At 41.0% G+C, this 25,029-nt stretch overlaps 2 protein-coding genes and 1 long non-coding RNA gene across 3 annotated transcripts; 1 reads left to right on the plus strand and 2 right to left on the minus strand.

The window, feature by feature from the left end:
* The first annotated feature begins 650 nt into the window (after positions 1-650).
* On the plus strand, positions 651-2,835 carry LOC133717835 (uncharacterized). The gene is made up of 4 exons (XR_009849968.1): positions 651-805; positions 1,051-1,198; positions 2,238-2,330; positions 2,486-2,835. It is a non-coding gene; the product is annotated as an uncharacterized LOC133717835 (long non-coding RNA).
* A 411-nt stretch (positions 2,836-3,246) lies between these two features.
* Positions 3,247-6,326, minus strand: LOC133718083 (rust resistance kinase Lr10-like). The gene is made up of 4 exons (XM_062144887.1): positions 6,228-6,326; positions 5,674-5,706; positions 4,641-4,670; positions 3,247-4,528 (listed from the first exon to the last, which is right to left on the minus strand). Exons 2-4 carry the CDS (start codon positions 5,690-5,692, stop codon positions 3,417-3,419), a joined length of 1,161 nt encoding a protein of 386 aa, XP_062000871.1. The 5' UTR covers positions 5,693-5,706; positions 6,228-6,326; the 3' UTR covers positions 3,247-3,416.
* A 4,456-nt stretch (positions 6,327-10,782) lies between these two features.
* On the minus strand, positions 10,783-12,168 carry LOC133716345 (uncharacterized). Its single transcript, XM_062143054.1, has one exon. It carries the CDS (start codon positions 12,166-12,168, stop codon positions 10,783-10,785), a length of 1,386 nt encoding a protein of 461 aa, XP_061999038.1.
* Positions 12,169-25,029: the final 12,861 nt, after the last annotated feature.

Consider the following 25,029-nt stretch of genomic DNA (forward strand, 5'->3'; position numbering starts at 1 on the left):
TCTCCAGTGGGGATGGGGACGGGGAATCCCCAATATATTTTTATTGGGGATTGGGGCGGGGATGGGGGTAGAGAAGGACCACGGGGATGGGGATGGTATTGTGATCCCCATCCCCAACCCGCCCCATTGCCATCCCTAATTTGTTTTGAAGCTGATCACATGATGCACAAAAAATTAAATAAACGAATATTTGTAGTACATGAACAGTTGCAATTAATTTCCCGTGTTGATGGATGATCAGATTTCATTTTCACTACAAAATGTTGTTTATTATTGTTACTATTGAAACACGTCAAGCACTAATTCAAAACCAACTTTCTCCTCCCATTTCCTTTAATATATAATTTTCTCTACATTATACAATGTTTTTTTTTTTTTTTTGTGATAAAAATGACATCGACTTTATTAATCACCGGTCCCGTTCCCTCAACTACCGTCTGATTTCAATCGGACGATTGACATGTATCATCTCTGAAAAATCTAAATACATGTTAAAAAACATTAAATTGAGTAATTGACCACCAAATAAAGCTAACTAGGTTAGCTTATCAGCAGCGGTAACTTTTGGAAGCAGAAGAAGCCGAAGCCCCGCGCGTACTGTAACGGCGATTTAATGAAATTTTCAAAATTCCATTGGGTACCCTCATGAACTTGAAGTAATTACACGACCCTACCTCGAAGAGATGCATCTCTTCCTCAACTCTCTGTCTCTACTCCGTCAACTCTCTCTCGGTGGTCTAAGGACGGCGTCATTACTCCATCGGCGCCTCCATCTTCGCTCTCCCCTGTGGCCACTTCGAGTTCGGTAAGGGGTGTTGTTTGTGATTTTGATTTCATGGGTTTGATTTCATTTCTCTCTCTGTTCATTTCATCTGCCAATTTTGAGGCTTTTAAATTGGATAATTGTTCCGATGTTGTGTTGTTATTAAATGGAGCCTTGTTTTTTCTCTGATTTCATGCTTGGTCTTTGTCTCTTAGTTCTTTCTTGTGCTTAAATGGACCCTTGTTTTCAATTTAGCTGAGCTTTACTGAGGCTTATGGATTTTACAGGACTGGTGTTAATATCTGACATAGGCAATATTGGGTGTTCAGTCGGCACTCTTCAATTTCATGCCTCTCTAGCAGTGGTGCTGTTGGTAATCTGTACCTGCACATATGTGAAAATTGCATATCCACCACTTCTTGAGAAGAAAACTGGGTATGTTAGATTCTGTTTACTTGCTTACTAGTGACTTAGTCTGAGGGATAAATGGATTCAATGTCTATTTTCAATTAAAATGACTATATTACAGTGATCTGGTAAACTAATATGATTGATTTATACTTTTGAACTGCATTATATTTTTATGTCTAAAAACATTGGAAGTTAGAAGGTGTTGAAAGCTTTGATCGGTTTCAATTGTGAACCGAGTACATGAAATGGTCGAAGGTGTTGCTCATAGTTGATATAATTCTTAGCAATAAGTGTTTGTACTTATAGTTTCTTATAACAAAATAAGGAACACACAGTAAAGTTATAGATGATTGAAAAATTGTATTGGAATTACAAAGGAAATATAGATGTTGGGATCTTGAATTTGATCAAGAATAAATACTGCAGGACCCATATGATTTCTATTTTCCTGTTGTATTAATCAAGCTTCTTGCTTTGTTTGGGTTAAAATGGTTGTAGTGCTCATACTTTTTAGATTAGTATTCTGTGTTGAGATAATTTAGTTTCTGAAAACTACCAGATTCTAGAAATGTATTAATTCCAAAGTTCTACTAGACTTTCCTTAATTGTTGACAATTTGGTTCAATTTGAATGATCAATTTCCAGGATGCAATTTCATATTGTTGATATATACTACTACTTATGCCACTTTTTGGATTGATAATCATGTTGAATGAAAAAGATAATGGATGACTGGTAAAATATTGATACTCTGGATTCTGGTCGATCGCGTTGATCTAGTTGGTCACAACTGTCACTATTTTTTTTTTGGTCTAGACCAGGCAAGTAGGAACTGAGGTCATTATTGGTCTAGACCAGGCAAGTAGGAATTGAGGTCATTATTAGAATTCACTTGCAGCTCTATGTAGATGATTAGAGAAGATTTTTGTTTTGATATCATTGTCTTTTGATTAGAGAAAAGGGGCATATGTTGCATTGGATTCACAACACCAAGAGTCCTTGTTTTTCTTGGTACTACTTTGACAGGCAATGTTTCATTGAATCTTTTTTTCCTCTTTATTAGTAGATTGGCATCCACACCAGGCAATGTTTAATAGCACAATTACCGAAGATGATGGTTTCTTATGTCCTGCGGATGGGGCCATAATGATAACAGGTAAGTCACTCATGTTCATGTTTAAACTATGTGAGTTTTGGTCTTATCACTTCTGTATAATTAAAAAATTATGTTCGCTTAATGTTAAATCATCAACAAGGTTAGTTTTCCCTCCTGATATAAAGTCTAACATACTGTGCTGTTACAACAACAAGTCATTTGCCTTACAACAGGAATGGATTCAAATTCTTCACAAATGCTGGTGGGCTTGGGAAAGCTGACATTAAAAACATCTTAGAGCATGCTGCAGATATTTATAACAAGTGGTGGGATAGAGATGGATGATGATGTAGAAGAAGAATATCATGGTCATGGTGCACAAGAAATGGAAACAATAAGAAATAGCATTACTCAAAATTTGATGAATGCGCGTAATAAAGTGGACATTTGAATATATTGTGATATTTTTTGTGGTTACTTGATGCCAATCAGAAACCAATTGTAATTAATGTTACTAATATATTTGTATAAGTTTTTTTTTTAAAATTGTCCAATATTAATCATATGATCACCATGATTTATAATTTTTTTTTTTTTTGACAAGAATGATTTATAAAATTTGAAAGTTAACAAAATTTATAAGGACATAATAAAGATTAAAAATGATAACAAGAGCATTTGAACAACATTGTATTACCGAACAATCAAGGCAAAATAATCTTTCATGTCCAAATGGGTCATTCCACAAACAAAAAGCACAAGCCAGTTTTGAGTTTACCAAACACTTTGCACTACTTTTGCCACTGACTGCACTTATAAAAAACCATTTTACCAAACACGTAGCTGCTTTGCTTTTCAGCAACTTATTCTCAGAAATAAGCAGAAACCAACTTTTCTTAAAAGCACAGCCATACCAAACACACCCTTAGTCTCCCTATAACACATGGGAGAAAGAAGCACCAGGAAATTGAACAAATAGGAGCAAGTTGGAACTGAACTGCCAGCACTAGCTACCCTAACAGCTTTAGCCTCCACTTCAAATGCAGAGGACGCAGATTCACTATACACACAGACCCCAATAGTGCGTGTTTAATAACAACTAAATTGGATTGAAATTCAAACAGATGAAGTCCATTCTAGTTGATATTACCTAGTTGACAAAGTAGATATTGTTAGCTCTGTATTAGAACATGCTGGATCCATATTACCATCACTTACATTTGCTACAGGCATCTGTTGTGGACACAAAAAAGGCTTAGGTGGCATTTTTAGGAATTCAACACTTCCTTCCAGCATCTTTATAACTGTTTTCATTGAAGGACGATCATCGGGCTTTAGTTGTATACACCATAAGGCGGTTATAACCATCTTTTTTATTATGTGCCTTTCCTCCTCTAGAACCATCTCCAAGTCATTTCCCTCATTATACTGATCATACACCCATGAAGGAAAGTAAATTTGGCTTGAATGAGTTGCAATTGCATTCAAATTCTTCCTTCTGCTTACCATTTCCATTAACAACATTCCAAAACTATAAACATCAGCTTTGCATGACACACCTCCTAGATTTTTGTAGAACAACTCAGGAGCTATATATCCCATTGTACCCCTTGCCGCTGTTAAAGAGACAATGCTATCATCTGTTGGATATAATTTTGCAAGCCCAAAGTCAGAAATTTTTGGGATAAAATTCTCATCAAGTAAAATGTTGTGAGGCTTGATATCAAAATGCAAAATTTGCATGTCACAACCTTGATGTAGATACTCTATCCCTTTAGCCACTCCAAGACAAATCTCATACATTTTATCACAACCCAACGAAACACTTGCCTCTTTAAAATAAATGTATTTTTCCAAAGATCCATTTGGCATGAAATCATATACCAGAGCACACTTAGAGCCCTCAACACAATAACCAATAAGTTGCACCACATTAACATGATGTATCCTCCCAATTGTGGCTACTTCGTTAATGAATTCTTGTCCATTAGCTTTGGGCTTGCCTAGCATCTTAATGGCTCCAAAACGTCCACTTCGTAACTTTGCTTTAAATACAGTGCCATAGCCTCCTTCACCCAACTTGTCCTTGAAGCCATGAGTCATCTTCTTAATATCTGAGTGAGAGTATCTTATTGGGATGAACTTGCTATCGCTCTGTAAAAAGTCTTCTATTGTGCTATATATTGACAAATGCCTTCTTCGCCATTTATAGATCAAAAGCCCAACACCTAATATAAATCTTGCTAGAAAGAATACTCCTGTAGATGAACAAACCATGAAAATTCAGTATATTTCCTCTTGTTTCCCAATCTAAACAGTAACTCTATGAATCATAAAGTTAACATTGAAAGAAGCTACAAAAGTCCATACCGAAGATGATGCTTATCAGCACTCGATATTCTACAAGATACACAATAACAAAGAAAAAAGTAAACAAATTTAGTTACAAGGTATAACAGAGTTGGCAAGGTACGAAAAAGAAATCAAGTGGGGAAAACTGGGCTTTGTTAAGAACCCCGCTCAAGAAAATTTAAAGAATAAGATGGTATCCTACTGCAAATAATCAACTGGTTACATCATCAAGAATTTAACATAACTCATTCCTGTGAAGAGACCTATGAAGAGGACACACACACACAGTCCTTCTCTATTAAGGACCTCCGCATATTTTAAAATATGCGGATTTCCTTGAATAGACTCACTTTTCGATCGCATATCCACATCTTAACCATTCAGTTTTTAGGTATGTATGAGTATGTCATCTCTACAAATTTTCAGCCAAATTAATAATCATTAAGACATTTAAAACTGCGATTTACAATTATGAACACGAACGGTTCAGATTGAACAGATTCGGTTCGTTCATTGATTTAATCTAGTTTGGTACCTTAACGATCATCAATTTGGCTGAAAATTTGCAAAATTGATCTATATATTAGGACCTAAAAACTAAACGGTCAAGATGTGGATATGAGATCGAAAAGTGAGTATATTGACTCTATTCAAGGAAATCCTTAGATTTTAAAATCTAAAGAGGTCCTTAGCATAGAAACATTGTGTGTGCGTGTGAATTTCTTTTTTTGGTCATTTTAAGGGATTCTTTGTTGTGGAACTCACTTTTCGATTACATTTTGGCATCTTGATCATTCAACTTTTAGGTCTTAATGTGTAGATTATTTATGCAAATTTTCAACCAAATTGATGATCGTTAAAGTATTTATATTCGTCATTTATGTTTCTAAACATGGACATATTAAGTTCGTCCATTGATTTGATCTATTGATCATCAATTTAGTTGAAAATTTGCAAAAATGATCTACCCATAGGGACCTAAAAACTGAATTCTTGAGATCCCAATGTTATATAAACACATAAGCACGTACATATCTTGAAATGTACATACCTTGAAATCTCCATTGCATATAGACAAAGAAACCTACAGAAGTTTCAACAAAAGAAAGTTTTTATTAGCGCTTGGAATAGATATAGTGAACTATGTGGTTGTGTTTTGGCATGGTTAATTCAAGATTATGAAATCAAGACATGAATATATACATGATCATATATATACATCTTTTACTACAATGGCTCATGAACAAATTTCTTATTCTTGGTATGTATTGTTTGACCCAAACTTTACCTAACTTCATACGTCTATGTTTGATTCCGATATTCAAGTTTTAGTCATTGCTCATTATACTATAATATAACTGATATTTCAAGTAAAGAAAAAGTCACAGCTTTATATATGCACCCTAATAACGAAAGCATATGTTTACTAGCAAAAAATATTCAAGAGTCGGGGATGGAAATCAAAAGAAAAATAATTAATTGTAAAATTGTTGTGAATGTAAGATATTAATCTAGCTAACCTGTTCTTTTTGTTTCCTGCAAAGAAGAAGAAAAACTATAATAATAATAAACCCAAGTAGGCAAGTAGATCGAGTTTCATGTTACCTGAGATGGTATAGGGTATACAGGTTGAAAAGCGATCCCATCCTGATCTGCACCGTCGATCGTTCGGCCACCAAAAAATATCAAAACTGTAGAGCGGAGGATCGTGTATGTACTTTTTTTTTTTTTTTTTTTTTTTTTTTTTTTTTTTTTTTTTTTTTTAAAGGGTTTGGAACCCAGCCGAGCTGGGAGGCTCAGCCCCACGCCCGGTTCAAATTAATAAAGGAAGAAAGCAACGGGGGGGACATAACAACCTGTACCCCGAGCTCATTACACAGGAGATCAAGCATCTGAAAAGGAAAGTACAAGTTGGAACTCCTGAAAGGAGCCCATGAAAGCACTGGCTAAAGAACCAATTAAGATCACAGGAAAAGAGAAACTGAGATCCAGCTGTCCTGAATTAAAGAAACCAAACTAACGCACTGAACCAGTTAGCGAAACCGGTAGTCCGTCTGGGCTGAATAGTCATGACCAAAAGCGCTAATCAGGAAAGGCGGAATTGAATCCCACCAAGTTGGACTGTCATTCGTGGCTCCAAAATTAGCCAGCTTGTCGGCCACGCGGTTCCCTTCTCTATAGATATGGGAGATGTGCACTTGCAATTGGTGAATCGAAGCAACACAGTTTTTCCATCTAGTACGAAGACGCCAAGGCACCCTGGATGGATTGTTAAAATAGTGCATAACCAACATTGAATCGGTCTCTAACCATAGAGGAAACCAATTACGATCACTTGCCACTTTAACAACCGCCATTACTGCTAATAACTCAGTGTCAATGGCCCATGGCACAATTGCTTTACATGAGAAGGCGCCTAAGAAAGCTGCATCACTGTTTCGAAAAATGCCTCCAAAGCCAGCATGATTGGGATCACGAAAAGAGCCGTCTGAATTTGCTTTGAACCAATTCTCTGGCGGGGGAGTCCATGTGACTGGAATATAACGAGGTGCCATGGGGCGGAGGGGGGAGATGCCCAATAGGCCGAAAATGGGGGTTACAGAGGATGCCAGGGAGGATGAGGCAAAAATTAGCCCTGCAGATTCCCTTAGTGATAGGGTGAAAAACTGCTTAAATCTTGATAGACAAAAAGCTCCCCCATCAAACTTTCTTTTGTTCCTTTCTTGCCAGATGCACCAAAGGAGGTTGCAGACCGCTATGTACCACAATAACTTGGAGGAATAATCGAGTAGGGATATCAAATTATCAAGGAAAAAATCATGGAGCGACGCACCTGGGGGGAACCGCAATCTGAAGAGATGGTGGAGCCAGTGCCATAATGAACTGGCGATCTCACAAGTCTGAAAGAGATGCATATGTGATTCAGAATTTGTCCCACAAAAGAGGCATCTAGAACACAGACTTGTGCCCCGTTTCTGAAGAAAATCATCGGTTTGAATTTTTCCATGCAAGACTTTCCAAGTGGTGACACTCTTTCTAGGTTGTATTGCAGCATGCCAAATGTGCTTGCACCATGAAGGGCCAGGCATAGAAGGATCCAAGGCGTTGTAAGCATCACTGGATGTCAATGACCCTGACGCCGTTTCAGACCAAATAACCTGATCAGGGGAGGGCTCCTCTGGGAGCTCAATTGAGCGGATGGACTGGGCAAGAGCAGGCAAGGTGCGACAGAAGCTTGATGGTAAGTTCCACCGGCCATTCGCAATGAAGCAAGACACTTTGTCATTCAATAACTTTTGGACCTCTTGAACATAGTTGAGGGAAGTAGCAAGGGTTTCCCCCAACCAATTGTCACGCCAGAATCTAATGGATTTTCCATTACCAACAAGCCACTGAGCCCCTTCCAGCAACCTTGGCCAGAGCTTCTTGAGACCTAGCCAAACCGAAGATTTTTTATAAGAGGAGTATGGATGCAGACCAATTTTTACAAACCGATCATGCAAAAAGTTGGCAGAGGTGGACGCTCGAGAGGCAACGTCCCAACACCTTTTGAGAAGCAAGGCCCTGTTCAAAGTGAAAATATTTTTTAGTCCTAATCCCCCCTGCTCTTTTGGGGTACAGACTGTGTTCCAGGCGATAAGGGCGGAGCCATCCTTGAGAGGGTCCCCGTTCCAAAAGAAGTTCCTGATCCATCTTTGAACTTTCTTTAGCAGGGCCTTGGGCCATTCGTAAACTTGAAAGCTGTATATCAAAATGCCATGAATCACTGAGGAAATGAGCTGTACTCTACCTGCTTGTGATAATTGCCTGCCTTTCCAAGAGCTTAGCTTACAGCGCACTTTGTCCGCAATTGAAACAAGGTGCTCAGGTTTCGGATGGCCAGTGAAAATTGGGACTCCAAGATATGTGAAGGGAAGTTTGTCCACATGAATCCCCAAAATCCGGCTAGTGCTATGTTGCCTCAACAAAGCATGCTTCCCAAGGAACAGATGAGACTTCGTTTTATTTATAACCTGGCCAGAATTCAAAGCATACTCATCCATAAAAGAAAGCAGGTTCCGCAGATGAGAAGGTTTACCTTGCACGAACACCATAATATCATCTGCAAAGAGCACATGGGAAGGCGGGGAGATGCCTAACGGCGCTGCAATACTTTTAATCTTATTTGTGGAGATAAGAGAGGAAAGTCCTCGGCTTAGCACCTCCTCAGCAAGGCAGAAGAGCAAAGGCGATAAAGGATCACCTTGTCTGACTCCTCTGGAGCATGTGAAGTAGCCATGAGCCTGCCCATTGACATTAACAGATAGATAAGCTGATTTCAGGATGGCATGGATATAACTCACGAAATTCGCATTGAATCCGAAAGCAGTTAAGACACGTAGCAGGAAGTTCCAATCCAGGGTGTCAAAAGCTTTGCGGACATCAAACTTAATAGCCATATTTCCATATTTGCATTTATGATCCAGCAAGTTAATACATTCAGAGGTAAGGACAATGGGGTCAATGATGGAGCGCCCCTTGATAAATGCGCTCTGGTTGGGGGAGATGATCCGCGAAGCTATGGGACCAAGTCTATCTGCAACAATCCTTGTGATGATTTTAAAAACAAAATTAGCAAGAGCAATAGGGCGGAAGTCAGAGATGCTCTCTGAGTTGTCTACCTTTGGGATGAGGATAAGGGTATTCGAATTAAAATGAGGGAGAATGAAGCCATTGTGGAAGAAACTTTGAGTTGCCCTAACAACATCATTTGCGACAACTGGCCAACAAAAAGTGAAGAAATCCCCACCGAAGCCATCTGGGCCGGGAGCGCTCTTGCCATCCATGCACTTGACAGCTGAAAAGACTTCCTCAGGAGATGGCATAGCAAGAAGGGAGGCGTTTTCCTCTTCAGTGACTAAGGAAGGGATGGTTCTCTCAACCAGGCCCGTATTCATAATGCGAGGGTCACAGGTAAAAGCCTCTTGGAAATGATGCTCTATATGGGCAGCAATGGCAGGTTGATCTGTGAGCGTTACATCTTCGACTAAGAGGGAGGATATAGAGTTATGAAGGCGGCGAAGCTTTATCATATTGTGAAGAAAAGAAGTGTTCCTGTCACCATCCTTTAACCAACGGATTCTAGATTTGTCCCGAAACAACGTTGCTTGGAGAGACAAGTCCAAAAGGTACTTGGAATGGGCTGCCGTTTCTACCGCAGTCCTCTCCGCATTTTGACCATGTATTGAAATTTCGGACTGAATTGCATCCAGAGCGGCTCGGGAGTTATTCACCTGAACATGCACGTCCCCCACATTATCCTTGCTCCATGATTTTAACATGGATTTCAGAGAGCGCAACTTGGAAGCTAGAATAAACTGTGGACAGCCAAAGAATTGTAGAGAGTCCCAGAAAGTCCGAATAAGCTCTAAAAAATTTGGCTTTTGCAGCCACATAGTCTGGAACTTGAAGGAAGGACGCAGAACAGAACCCAACTTTGAACAAGATACCAAGATGGGACAGTGGTCAGAAGTGGCTTTTGTGAGAGTACAACAGTCCATCAGGTTCCATGCATTCATCCACTGGAGGTTGCCAATTGCACGATCTAACCTTACTTCCGTAAAATTATTAGACCAGGTGTAGCTCAGGCCCTGTGTAGGAATATCAATAAGGCCACATGAAGTGCACGTCTGACTAAACTCGAGGCAGGAAACTGCGTTTGGAGGACGACCCCCACGTTTTTCATGGGCACCCAAAACACAGTTAAAATCACCAAGGACAACCCATGGGCACTGGCCATGCAAAGCGTGAATATAGTTTAGCTCCTGCCATAACTGACGTCGTCCCCCAACTGAGGTTTTAGCATAAACTGACGTAATGATACAGGGAACTCCTTCGTAGGAACAGGAGACAGTAGTCTGTTGCTCTGAGCTCAAAATAACCTGTGTGCTCAAAGCTTCATGACACAAGAACCACATGTTGGGGGCTTGGCCTCCCCGGTTATTAGTAGTTACAAGTTTAAGGCCCAAGGACCTCCAAAAAGAGAGAGGAATAGATGCAAAGTTAACAAAGGGCTCTGAAATACAAACAATGAGGGCTTTCTGTGAACGTACCATATTAGCGAGGGCACGCTGAGAGTCATCGTTGCCGATGCCGCGTGCATTCCAATAGAGTATTCTCATTAGAAACGCTTGAGACTAGCTCCCTTGCGAAGTAGAGCTCGTCCCGCAGGTTTGTGGGAGATTATTTTCATTTTTGCTTTCTCATTTTGCTTCAGCAATTTCTTCGACTTCTTATGTAGGACGGGTGTGAATTCACCTTCCTCCAAAAGGTCAGTTGTAACTCCCATCTGACAGTCTCTTTGATTACAGTCGGCCATAATAATTGGTGGAGCAACTGAAGAAACCACGGGAGTCGACGTAGAGCTAGCAGGTTGGATATCAGATTCCGTTTCCATCCGAGTAAATCCAGGTGGGACGCTATCACTTGAATCAGTTTGTTGCACGGGCACAGCAGCCATCGCCAGCTCATCCATAATTGGAGTAGCTGTGAAAGCTGGAACTGCAGTGATAGTTGGAGCTGCTGTGGAAATTTCCACATTATTCAAAACAGATGAAGCCATCCTATCTTCAACGTCGTGCCTTAAGATTACTGCTGTGGTTGCCGTCGTTGGCGTAACATCATCAGGTTGTCTGGCTCTGACTGGTCTCCCTATTGCACCCCCATGCTTTGAGTTGTGCTGTGACTTGCGTGATCGATTGTTCCTCCTTCTCTTCAGATCAGAACGCTCTGTTGACCTTCCCCGCTCATTTGGGATAGCAGCCACAGTGTCGTCCGGAGCCTTAGAACGGCAGGTACCAGCGACATGGCCAACTATCCCACACCTGGTGCAGATATCCGGTTCAGACTCATACTCAACTCCAATCACCACAACCTCACCATTGGCCCTAGTGATTCTGAGCTTGTCGTGAAGAGGCTGTGAGAAGTCAACGTCCACTAAAATTCTGGCAAACAAGCCCACAGTGCGGTTCTTGGTACGGGGGTCAAGTTTAAGGGGCGTACCAATACCAGATGCAATTTCAAAAAGAGTTTGTTGATCCCAGTAGGCAAACCCTAAGTCCCAAAATCGCACCCATACCTGAGCGAAGGTATTTCTGTATGTAGATGGCGAGAACTCAGGTGACCATTTAATCAAACGTAGCATGCCGGAATTAAGACGTACTGTCCCCGACGACCAGACTAGCTGCATATCAACTAAGTTTTCGAACTGGAGCATGAAAAAACCCCTACCAAGAGGTGCCACAGTCCAGTGATCTAATCCCGACCATAGTTGCTTCAATTGTTGTACAAGGTCTGGGGTCTTGACAGGAGAATTAACGCGACCAATCAAGTTGGTTTTGCATCTCTCGAGACCGCGAAGAAATGGTTCTTCAGAGATGCGAATAGAGTTCAAACCATCTTCAAAGAAAGGCGAAGGCAAGTCAGCGATGGCAAAGGAGATTGGAGACACCTCAGTCAGAACTGCTGCGTAGGAGGACTTTTGTTTTTTAGGGATGTCTGTCGCCATGAAGGATGGCCGACAAGAACAGTGTATGGGCAGTCAGAAGAATATTTTGGCAGTTCCCATTGCACGCCGAAGAATTTTGTCTGCCACCTTTCTGAAAACTCTCCTGCCACAAAGCACGTGAAAGGAGTGGTTGTATTTAATAAAATAAAATTAAAATAGTATTTAATTGCACGCAGAGGATTCCTGTCTGCTACCACCACCGGTGCCTGAACCGGAGAAAGGGGAAGGACCTGCCGAGAACCACCCTACTGACTACCAATTTGCGGTGGAGAACAGGGCTGAGGAATACACTCCACAATGCTGAAGCAAAAAGAGGTTGGCGCAGCTAAAAGGATGTGCTGAAGCAGAAGAATGATGCGTCAGTTCTGTTTGGCGGCAAGAGGATCGGCGTGTTTGCCTCAGTGGTTGAAACCTCTTCAAGATAGCCTCATTGATCGTGTATGTACTTATAAGAAGCGTTTTTATCTTCTTCGTACAAGGGAATCATATGCATCGACCACTCAATGTTACATCCGATCTCAAAATCCAATGCACTTGTTGTGCCATTCATGACATAGTTATAAGTTTTGGATTGAGAGAAGTTAGAAGAGGTAGATGCTGTGATATTAATACATGGAGGAGTGTCCACATGGAGGTAGAGAGAAGAATTCACTGGATGCAAACACTTCAGTAAAGATACAATCTTATCTGATAAGAAAAACTGTAAATCTTCTTTTAAAAATAAATGTAAATCAAACTCGAGAGAGGGGAAATAAGAACGGGGTGCTAATAAAGGAAAACCAGGAAGGGAGCAAATATTGTTCTTCTGAATGCCAGGATCTATGACTCGGATTCTATTGTTATCATAGTCAATCGCCTGCACCAAATACTTTTGAGAATGTATGTGTAATACTGTAACGTTGCTCTCACAGGACAGTGTATACACTGAATTGCCGCAGTTCTTTGGGTCATCTATCAATCTAAAAGGGTAGCTTATGTTATGGACAATGCCACAGGAAGAAGGCAGACAGGCCGACTTAGCGTCACCGCCGGATAAGCCAACAAGGAGGGCTACAAATATTGTGAACAACCACAATAAGGATCTTCGACTTTCCATGGAGACAGTTGAAACCCAGCTGCGCTATAGCTAAGTAAAATTTTGATAATTGGCACAATTATGACATACAAGCGATAGGAATCTCTCTTATAGGGAAATGAATAAGCTAATCCAAGTGATGTGATCGCAAATGATAAGAAAGCATGATTAATTCAGGAATTTTCTTTAATTAATTAATTAATAAATTGGGACTTGACCAAATGAATTGAACATGCATAATCTCTTTACCCAAAAAAAAAAAATTGAATAAGTCAATACAACGCTTACGTAAACAAATAATAGAAGCTCAACAAATTTTCATGAAAGTTAAGAAAATTATTAGTTTTGGTGCTAGTAAGAAGAAGATGGGGTCACTACTGGAAAAAGTACCTATCACACACAGATGAGAATTCATGTGAAATCATAGTATTTTATACGGAAATCTGTATGAATATGTCAATACACACAGCAGTGGCGTAGCTAGAAATTTCATTTAGGAGGGTCAAAATATAAACAAGCTATTACATTAAAAAAAAAAAAATCATTTACTAACACAATTGCTCATGAAATCTTTATATAATTACCTTATAAATTACATGACAAATGATACTGATTTGTATGGCAATTAGATTGATTTATTAGAGAATATTAATTGTGATTCCCTTTGCATTAATAGAAATTGAAAGAGGAAAGCATCAAATAGTAAAAACGGAAAATAAAGAGATAAGATTATGTATTTAATTAAGTCAAAGATGAAGTTGATTAGCCAAAGAACCATCTTTTCATTTCTTAGAAGGGTCATTAAAGTATTATAATATCTATCTATATGGACAGTTCAACCAATCAAGAGTTAGAATGAAAATTTGAGGAGGGTCAGATTTGAGAAGGGCCTTCTCGCCCTATACTCCCTACACCCATGACACACGGTACAGCGATGGATTAATAATCTGTCCGTATTACTAGCGTTGCTAATACTACTTGCACGCAGAATTGTCTATCCGTGTGAATGCTTTGATGGGTCCCATATAAATCACAACTCGTGAATTTAAGTTTGAATTGGATATAAGAGCAACTCCAACAGCTTCCCTATATTTCATTTTTCTCTATTTTAAGAAAAAATGAGTATTTTTTGCTCCAACGAATTCCCTATAACTATCTCCATTTTAGGGATAATGAAAAAAGAGAAAACAAAATTCCCTAAATTTACACCAATTTCTAAAAGTTTAAGGTAGAATTATAGAGATTGCTTTAAAATAGGAAATCTATTGGAGTTCGAGAATAAAAATTACTTAAAGCTTTGACTTTTGCTTCCCTATAAAACAAATTATAGGGAAGCTGTTAAAGTTATTCTAAGAGATGTAATTAAAGCTCCGTAGGCGTAGTTTTGTTTGATGGTTTTGCGGTTTTGCTTAATGTGATGGACAATGGAGTCGGTGACGTAACAATACCAATGGCCATAAGGCAGCTAGGAAAAAACTCCAACAAAATCAGCAGCGAACTAAGGGCAGGTGGGAAAATATGAAAAATTATTAGTTAAACTCGACTGAGTCTCTCATTTGCCAAAAAACAATTGAATGAGTATAATATGCTAAAAGTCAATACAATGCTTACGTAAATAAATAATGAAAGCTCAACGAACTTTCATGCAAGTTATTCAAGTTGAAACCGCATTAGTTAAGTTTGAGTGAGATTTTGGTAGAACACTCAATTAGGCATTGCCATATCAATAATTCAATACGGAAAATTCTTCTATGCAACGGTGGTGGAAGTGAACCAGCAAATTCAGAAAATCTCTAACAATACATAAAGTCTTTCATAAATGCCCAAAAGAAAAATTAAAATATGACTTTCCATGATAGGCTACTAGAAGATTTAATTAGGAGTTGTGCAGCAATGTATGAATAAAATTTCTCATGACAAAAAGAAAGAAAATAGTAATAGAAATCAAACTTTTCCCTGACCTAGCGCTCTGCTAGGGTTTATCGTCGGCCTCTCACCTTCGACAAAATTTCCAAAATTTTCAAACTTTGATGGCCATGGCCACTGCTAGCCTTGTGGCTAATTGTTTCTTTTTTCTTATTGTTTTCGACTGGTTGTTAGGAGCGCCGCCGTGGATTTGGCTCCCGGTGGTTGGTTGGGATGGCAGGTCTGTTGTTCTGGTGGTATCTATAGGGCCGTGCTCTGACTATGTGGCGGACTGGGTCACGGATCGGAGTTGTCCGGTTGGTTTCTCAGAGATGGCTGGGTGTCGCCGTAAGGCGGACATGTTGGTTGACAGATGGTTGGGGTTCAAGTCAGTTGCTAGTTCTGGATCGAGGGAAATGGAGGATGATCGTACCGTCGGCACTGGCGACTCGTTGCAGCGTCGAAGTGTCGCCGGAGTTGGGTTGAACTGACCAGATCAGGGGACCGATCAAAGCTTGGGTGAACTGGTTGTGTTGGGCCTCTGATCGGCTTCGTCCCGATCTAGGATCTGGTTTTTTCATTGCTTGCGAAGGTACTGGAATTGATTCGAGGTGATCAGGATTTGGCGCTGACTTGGGTGCCTTTCGATCCTGGAGATGGTGCAATCTCGTCGGCTACAATCCACGGTGACGCCGGCAGTGGCTGGCTGGGCTATGGAGGAATATGTGGGGTGGCCTTAGCTATTTCACCCTACTAGGCCGTTTGGGCTTGTAACGGGCTAGAGGGCCTGTCGCATGACTGGAGGTGGATGGATTGGGTCGTACGACTTTTTAGGGCCTGGTTTGCCTCTGGAACGGGGGTTGAGAGTACATGCTTTCTCTCTGCTCCACCTATGAATTGGGTCGTATTGGCCCATAGCATTGTTTAATTTTTGTTTGGGTCGCAAAAATCAGAGCCTTAGTTGGAACTTATTTATTGTAAGCTTCGAGGTTTCTAGGTTTTTGTTAGAATAAGGGTGCGTGAATTTCCTAAAAGGTGGGTGTACTCGGGATTTTTTAGGATGTTATTCTTCTAGAATAGGGTTTCATGAGGTTCTAATGAACGATTCTTTCTGTCGACCCCATAGGGGTGTTTTGTTTTTGTACTGCTTGCTGAATCTTAATGAAAGGGCTGACCTATTTCCTTCAACATAAAAAAAATTAGGAGTCGTGCAGTACTACTTTTTGAAGAAATACAAAGAACTTTATTCAACATCAACTCGGAGGACTGTATCCCTATTGTACAAGATCCACAATACAGTTTGGAATGGTGTTTGACCAATTCTCACTTTGATCAAATTCAAAAGCCATACTAGCTAGCCTATTAAGCTACTTTATTACAAGTTCAAGGAGCAAAACATATTTTCACATTCTGTATGCTTTTCATGATACCATGAATGTCATCAATTATTGTAGAGAATTGGAATTGTGTGTTTATTATTGATAATAGGAGCCCTTTATATAGGGAGTTACAAGGTACACAAAAGGTAATAGAATCCGAATACAATTGAATACCTAGAACATTTTCCTATTACAACTCTAAACCCTAGTTTGAAGAGGCACACATGATGTCGACATCTTTCAACACTCCCCCATGTGCCGCTCAAACTTGGTGATGACGCTTTGATCGTTGCCTCACTAAAAACCTTGCCAGGTAACAAAAACCCTGTGGAACAAAAATAACCCTGGTCGAAGGACAAAAAGAGCACAACACGTCATTCACTATTCGAGATCGAACATGTAGACATCATACCTCCCCTGATGTCAATATCTCCCCCTGATTGCTACAATCATGGGAGTTCGGATAACCTTCTTAATCCGATGCTCTTCACATGTTTCTCGAAAGTAGATTTAGGTAACGACTTGGTAAATAAGTCCGCTACATTATCCTCAGATCGGATTTGGTTCACTTTAATATTTAGAAGTGTCTGTTGTTGCTGTTGTCGCCCTTGATGAAACCTAACTTCATTTGCTCAATACAAGCTGCATTATCCTCATAAATGGATGTAGGTTCATCTGTGGTAGACTTCAAACCACAAGTTCCTCGAATGTGTCTAACTACAGACCTTAGCCATATGCATTCTCGCACGGCTTCATGTAGAGCAATAATCTCTGCATGATTTGAGGAAGTAGCAACAAGGGTCTGCTTTGTAGACCTCTAAGATATCGCAGTGCTTCCCATGGTAAAGACATAACCCGTTTGGGAGCGACCTTTGTGAGGGTCAGAGAGATACCCTGCATCAGCAAAACCCATCAAGACATCGTTGTCATTTTGATGGAGGGGAGGAGGAGCACGGAAGATGGCGTTTTGCCTTGTGGAGTCCGATCCCACACTTCTGGTATTTCTTTTCCCTCTGTAGGGATCAAACAAGCCCATATCAATCGTACCTCTCAAGTATCGAAAGATTGTCTTTATACCAATCCAATGGCGGTGTGTTGGCGCAGAGCTATGTCGAGCTAACAAGTTTACTGCGAACGAGATATCCGATCTTGTGCATTGAGCTAAGTACAATAATGTGCCTATTGCACTTAGATAGGGCACTTCAACCCCTAACAATTCTTCGTCCTCATCCCTTGGACGAAATGGATCTTTTCCGGGCTCAAGACTACGGCCGATCATGGAAGTACTCACAGGCTTCGCTTTATCTTCATTAAAGTGCCTTAGTAATTTTTGAGTATATGCTGACTGATGGATCATAATCCCATCACTACGGTGCTCGAGTTCTAGTCTGAGGCAAAACCGTGTTTTCCCAAGATCTTTCATCTCAAATTCGGATTTCAAGTATTTAGCAGTTTCCTTTAAATCATCTAGAGATCCAATTAGGTTCATGTCATCGACATAAACTGCTACAATTGCAAATCCAGAACTTGTCCTTTTAATAAACACGCATGGGCATATTTCATTATTGACATATCCCTTCCCAATCAAGTAGTCACTTAGACGGTTATACCACATCCGTCCGGATTGTTTCAATTCATATAGTGAGCGTCTCAATCTTATTGAAAACGCGCTCTGTGGTTTAGAGCCACTTGATTTGGGTAATTGAAGTCCATCTGGAACCTTCATATATATCTCTGAATCTAGATCCCCATAGAGATATGCTGTAACCACATCCATAAGCTGCATGTCAAGTTTTTCGGAAACTATCAAACTGACAAGGTAGCGGAACGTTATAACGTCCATTACGGGAGAATATGTCTCCTCGTAGTCGATTCCAGGGCGTTGTGAGAAACCTTGCGCCACAAGGCGGGCTTTGTATCTAACAACCTCATTTTTCTCATTACGCTTTCTAAGAAAGACCCATTTATGGCCAACAGGCTTTATATTTGGGGGTGTCAGCGTTATAGGCCCAAATACCTATCTCTTTGTTATTGAATCCAATTCAACCTGGATTGCATTTTTCCATTTAGACCAATCTGCTCTTCGTTGACACGATATCTCTCTATTCTCTGGAATTGGTTCTAACATTGGAGCGTCCCCCAATGATATCTCTTGGACATAACCATAATCCGGAATATCTTCATGAGACGGGTTATTTATGTCGATGATTAATGGATCTTTTTGTGCCCAACTCGCTCTCTTTCTTGGGCGAGAATCCATCGAACCTTTGGGCCTCCCACGTTTCCTTGCTGGGAGCCCGGCCTGAGCCACATTTCCATCACCATTAGTGGTGGCGGCGCCATACCCAATACCCCTAGGGGTGGCGCCATGTCCATGATTCTTAGGGGCATCAATCCTTGCAGGCACGTTTGCAGCATGTATATGTGATCTTGTCACTTGAGCGATATCAGAAAACGCATCAGGCATATAGTCTGCTACGTTCTGAAGATCGAGAATTCTCCGCACTTTCGGACTGTGCGGTTCGGGGATGGATGAGACAAAGTGGAGACAGACCACGACAATTCCTGTCGTTCCTATTGAACATGATTGTTCTTATCTCCCCCTAACAATGGAAAGACTGTCTCATCAAAGTGACAATCCACAAATCTAGTGGTAAATAGATCGTCTGTCAAGGGTTCTAAATAGCGGATAATAGTTGGAGAGTCATATCCAACATAAATGCCTAATCGTCTTTGAGGACCCATTTTGGTGCGCTGTGGCGGCGCAATTGGCACATAAACTGCACACCCAAATATGCGTAAGTGTGAGACATCAGGCTCATATCCAGTAACCATCTGGGACGTAGAAAAGGGTTGAGTGGCAGTAGGCCTCAGACGAATGAGCACAGCTGCATGCAATATTACATAGCCCCAAGCAGAAACAGGGAGATTGGTGCGCATAACCAATGCCCTAGCGACCATTTGGAGTCGTTTAATGGCAGCTTCTGCGAGACCATTTTGGGTGTGAACATGAGGAACAGGGTGTTCAACCTCAATCCCAATGGACATGCAATAGTCATCAAACGTTTTTGATGTAAACTCTCCAGCATTGTCAAGACGAATTGACTTAATGGGATGATCAGGGTGGTGAGCCCTTAATTTAATGATTTGTGCTAGGAGTTTAGCAAATGCAGCATTTCTTGTGGACAAGAGCATGACATGTGACCAGCGTGTCGATGCATCAACCAACACCATAAAATATCTAAATGGTCCGCAAGTTGGTTGAATAGGTCCACAAATATCACCTTAGAGTCTTGGCAAGAATGAAATATTTTCCTTAGTATCCTTAGCATAGGATGGTCTCGATCGTAATTTTGCAAAAGAGCAGGCTTTGCAAAACGAAAGATGGGCTTTAGAAGCAACCAGGGAAGAATCTGGTTGAGCCACGAAGTCACAATTGACTTTAGAAGTAGAAAAAGGAGCCAAGGAGGCATTGGTGGCGTCAATACCACTTTTGGGCCGCAGGGGGTAGGCGGCGCCAGCCTTACCTTGGACCGAATTTCGGTTCTGACTTCTTTTCGTTTTAAAAAATGGATGTCCGTGTGAAGTCTTTAATATACGGATCATCATATCACCACCTGGATGTCCCAAACGGTCATGCCAAAGCCTATATGTGTCAGAATCCCATAAGTCATCTCTCATGACATGGTTGGATTCAATAATTCGAATAGTGGTTGCATACAACCCACTAGAGCGACACATAAGTTTCTCTAATACTCGTTTATGTCCGTAGTCATTAGAGGTGATGCAAAGGAACTCTTGTCTATTCTCACAATGTGTTTCCACATGAAAACCATTGGCTCTTATATCTTTAAAACTCAATAGGGTTCTTCCAGCCCTAGGAGCATATAGAGCTTCGGTGACATTAATACTTGTGCCATTTGGCAACATAAATTGAGCTGGTCCTCGACCATGAATCAATTGTGATGGTCCAGCCATCGTAGTCACTGAAGATCGACTAGGCGTCATCCATAGAAATAGTTGCCTATGTCGCAATATAGTATGTGTGGTGCCACTATCAACAAGGCATTCCAACTCTCCAGGAAACATACTGAAAAATAATAAAGTTCGGAATTAAAACATGTCCATGACATCGAATAATAATACGATACTTTATTAATAAAAATAGCCAATGATTACATCAAAGCTTCCAAAGTCTAATCCAAAATAAAATCAAACTGAGACACATTGTAGTCACTCTATCAGTTTGGTAACTCCAATCAAATATGACCAGGAAAGTAGAGAGAGATGTTGGTGGAGCTAGGCTCTCTTAAGTACCACTAATCTCAATTACTTTCCTAGACATCATATTTCATTGGGTGCGCTACATGAGAAAGAGTTAATACAATTGTCACTTATTGACTAAGGCATATTGCCATTACAAAATTCTTGGAAAATAAAAAGGACTATACTAATCAAAGTCTGCGGCATCCTTGTGCACTTCATCTCCAGCTTTGAAGTCCTCTATGGTGAGATTGACATCTTCACCATCTTCTTCTTCTGCAAGGTATACTTCTTGCTCCCTCAGGTCCCTGTATGCCCTGTATTTTGCAGCTAGTTGCTCGCTTGCCTTGCATTGCTTGAACCAATGCTCACTTGATCCACATCGATGACACACATCATTGTGGTTGCCTCCCTTCAATTGAGGTGCACGTTTTGCACGTTGTGGGCGTTCTCTAGGAGGGTTGGCGCCACCACCACGACCCATGGCGCCACCACTACCTCTCCCACGTGTGGCATTGCCACCACGCGTATCCGCACCAAACTTGCGGTTTCCTTCCTTGTTAGGGCGGTTATATGGACCTATACGTCCCTCATGTCCCTTATTAGGGTTTCGCTCCTTGCACCCTCCTTTGGGTGCATTATAATTCGCCTCATGAACGCTCTTAGTTCCAATGGGCCTTGAATTATAATTCCTCACGAGTATGTTATCATGTTTCTCAGCTACAGATATGATATTGATAAGCTGAAGAAACATCGTGATCCATCCAGTATTTCAGTACGATATTGCTTTGAGACCACAATTGCTGAGACGGGGAAGGTGGAGAGAGTTTTCTCAATTAGCTCTTGCTCTGTGACAGGTTGTCCACAAAATCTCAACATGGATTGTAAACGAAGAGCTTCTGAATTATATTCAGCAATAGACTTGAAGTCAGCTAAGCGCAAATTGTTCCATTGAACCTTCAAGTCAGGGAGGAGGGAATCTTGGACATTGCCAAAGCGCTCTTCTAGCGCTACCCATAGCTCTCTTGCATCCTTGATCGACATATACTCTAATCTGAGTGCTTTGTCCATATGACGTCGCATCAAGATAACTGCTTGAGCATGCTTTGTAGGTGTTCGGACGAACACAAGATCCGGGTTAGGTGCCTGGATTATGGGTAATATTCCCTTTGAAGTGAGGTGGTTCTCAACATCGGTTACCCATCTATGGTAATCCGAACCTGTTGAGTCAAGCATGGGAAAGTCGAGTCTAGGTTCATTCGACATCCTGAAAATAAGAAGAGAAGATATATTAGTTTCGGAGCTAAACTTCCATGAAAACTAAAATAATAAGATTTCCGAGCTATGCTACCAAGAAATCAATTTCCAAGAATCTTTGGATTAGACCAAAAAATGATGTTTTAATATGGTCACAATTTGATGCTTGTGGACGCTCTTAGTCCCAATATCATGAGAACTCTTAGTTCATTTATTACGAACGCTCTTAGTTCGTTAAGCGTGAATCCCCACAATTCCGCTTATTAAATACTCAAAACCATATTCATATATTTCAAAATTCTGCAGCAAATAAAAGAATTTAAAATACAAGAAAGCAGCAACTTTAATCACAAAAACTTACGTGATTGTTCGGGACTTGAGAACACGTGCGTGTTGATGCAGGCGTGTTAGGGCAGCAGCAGTCTCAATGCAGGGCAGTAGCAACGCGGAGCAGCAGCAGGCAAGCAGCAGTATGCAGGGTGGCAGCAGGCAGCAGCAGCAGGGACGCAGGGGCGTGCGCGGCTGTGCAGGCAGGGTAGGCGAGCCGGCGGGCTGGTGCGAGGGTTGCGGGGGCAGCAAAGCTGGGCGAAGGGCTGCGGGGCAGCAGATGTGCAGTGGGGAGGCTGCAGTGTGCGGCAGGGAGGCTGTAGGAGGCTACGGTGTGCGGCAGGGAGGCTTTAGGAGGCTGCGGTGTGCAGCAGGGAGGCTGTAGTGTGCGGCAGGAAGGCTGCGGTGCTTGCGGCTAAGGTTGAAGGCTGCGGGGCGGAAGGCAGGGTTGCACGGGCTAGGGCTTGTGGTAGCTTGCGGCAAATTTTGGTGATGAGGGTTTTTAGGATTTTGTTTTTTTTTCTTTTCTTTTTCTTTTAGGCTAAGGTTAGGGTTCGTGCTGATAACGTGTTGTAGAGAATTGGAATTGTGTGTTTATTTTTGATAATAGGAGCCCTTTATATAGGGAGTTACAAGGTACACAAAAGGTAATAGAATTCGAATACAATTGAATACCTAGAACCTTTTCCTATTACAACTCTAAACCCTAGTTTGAAGAGGCACACATGATGTCGACATCCTTCAACATCAATCACATTTTCAAATTGTGACAGTTCAAAAGCGGTGTTGTTAATATCATGAACAGCTTGCATACCGTCTGCTTTGATGATTACCTGCTGGACATCAAGTTGCTTTGCCAAATCCAAACTGGCTCGAATGGCAAGCAGCTCAATTGGATGAGCAGAACTCACATGTTTCACTAGTTGAGCAAAAGCAGCTATGCATTTTCCTTCTGAGTTTCTTAGATTGCCTCCAAGTCCACCTTGTGGTAGTTGCTGTAAATAAGCCTCATCTACATTGAGGTTGAAACCTTTATATGCCGTAGGTTTCTAAGTTTGCTTGGCTGCTAAAGAATTCTTAGAATATGAAGAAGTATTTTCTTAATTTTTAAATTGATGAATGATTACAACGTTTTATACAGCTAATCCCCTAACTTGTAGGACTATCTATGTTGCTAACTATAGTAATACATATCTAGTTAATAACTACTTGATACAGCAAATCACCTAACAATAAGTATTCTAGATCATGTAGGATTTGATTCCTCAATACTCCCCCTCAAGATAGAGTGTATGTTGATTACACCTATCTTGCTCAAGAGAACAGTGAACTGTTTAGAACTCAGCGGCTTGGTGAACAAGTCGGCTGGCTACTCCTGTGTTTTGACATGAATGGTCTGAACCAATCCTCTTTGTACCCTTTCCCGGACAACGTGACAATCGATTTCAATGTGCTTCGTCCGCTCATGAAAAAATGGATTTGATGTTATATGAATTGCGGCTTGATTGTCACAGAATAATCTGACTGCACATGTGTAGTTAACATTCAAGTCCTTCAACAGATTTCTAATCCATGTAATTTTGCAGCACGTTGTTGCCATAGACCTGTACTCTGCCTCTGCACTGGAATGAGATACAGTTCCTTGCTTCTTAGTCTTCCATGAAATTGGTGCATTGTCTAAGAAAATACAATACCCGGTAGTAGATCTTCGAGTGACCTTGTAACGCGCCCAATCTGCATCACAGTAAGCTTTTATTTCTAATTGTCCGGTGGAAGGCAATAATATTCCTTGACCTGGGGTCTGTTTCAAATATCTCAACACTTTGTGAGCTGCATCCAAGTGAGGTTGGCGAGGCTTGTCCATGAATTGACTCAAAATGTGCACTACATACACAAGGTCTGGTCTAGTGATTGTAAGATAAATGAGTCTTCCAACCAATCGCCGATATTGAGACACATCCTTTAACAATATTCCCTCACCTTGCCGTAACACCAAGTTCTGATCAACGGGAAATCGTGATGGTTTAGCTCCTAGAAAACCAGCATCCTCAAGAACTTCAAGTGCATATTTGCGCTGACTCAAAACAATACCTTGTTTAGACCGTGCTACCTTAATGCCGAGGAAATATTTCAACTGCCCCATGTCTTTGAGCTTGAACTTGCTTGCAAGAAATTGCTTCATCTTCAAGATGTCCTCTAAGTTGTTCCCGGTTACTATGACATCATCAACATATACAAGGCTGTAAATCTTCCTTGGTAATTTCGGACGAAAAGTGAATAGTCTGACCAGGATTGACTAAAACCATAAGCCTGAAGAGCAGCAAAAAGCTTCAAAAACCATTGTCGGGATGCTTGTTTCAATCCATACAATGATTTGTGAAGTTGACAAACTCTGCTCCCCCTTTCGTCCGAAACCAGGAGGTAGCTTCATGAAAACCTCCTCATATAAGTCACCATTGAGAAAGGAATTGTTGACATCCAATTAGTGGAGATGCCAACCCTGCAAAGCTGCTAAACTGAGAAGGATACGAACTGTGGTGAGCTTGGGTACAGGAGCAAAGGTTTCTCGATAATCAATTCCGGCAACTTGACTGTAACCTTTGGCAACAAAACGAGCCTTGTAACGTTCCACGGTGCCATCAGGATTATGTTTGA

This window comes from Rosa rugosa, chromosome 6 (assembly GCF_958449725.1).
Source record: "Rosa rugosa chromosome 6, drRosRugo1.1, whole genome shotgun sequence".
Taxonomy (NCBI): Eukaryota; Viridiplantae; Streptophyta; class Magnoliopsida; order Rosales; family Rosaceae; genus Rosa; species Rosa rugosa.

Excerpts from the sequence above, each read along its gene's own strand:
- LOC133718083 (XM_062144887.1), bottom strand. Across the intron at positions 4,529-4,640 it reads GCTGATAAGCATCATCTTCG|GAGTATTCTTTCTAGCAAGA; the intron begins GTATGGACTTTT and ends GTTCATCTACAG.
- LOC133716345 (XM_062143054.1), bottom strand. The coding sequence starts at position 12,168 with ATGGCGACAGACATCCCTAAAAAACAAAAGTCCTCCTACGCAGCAGTT.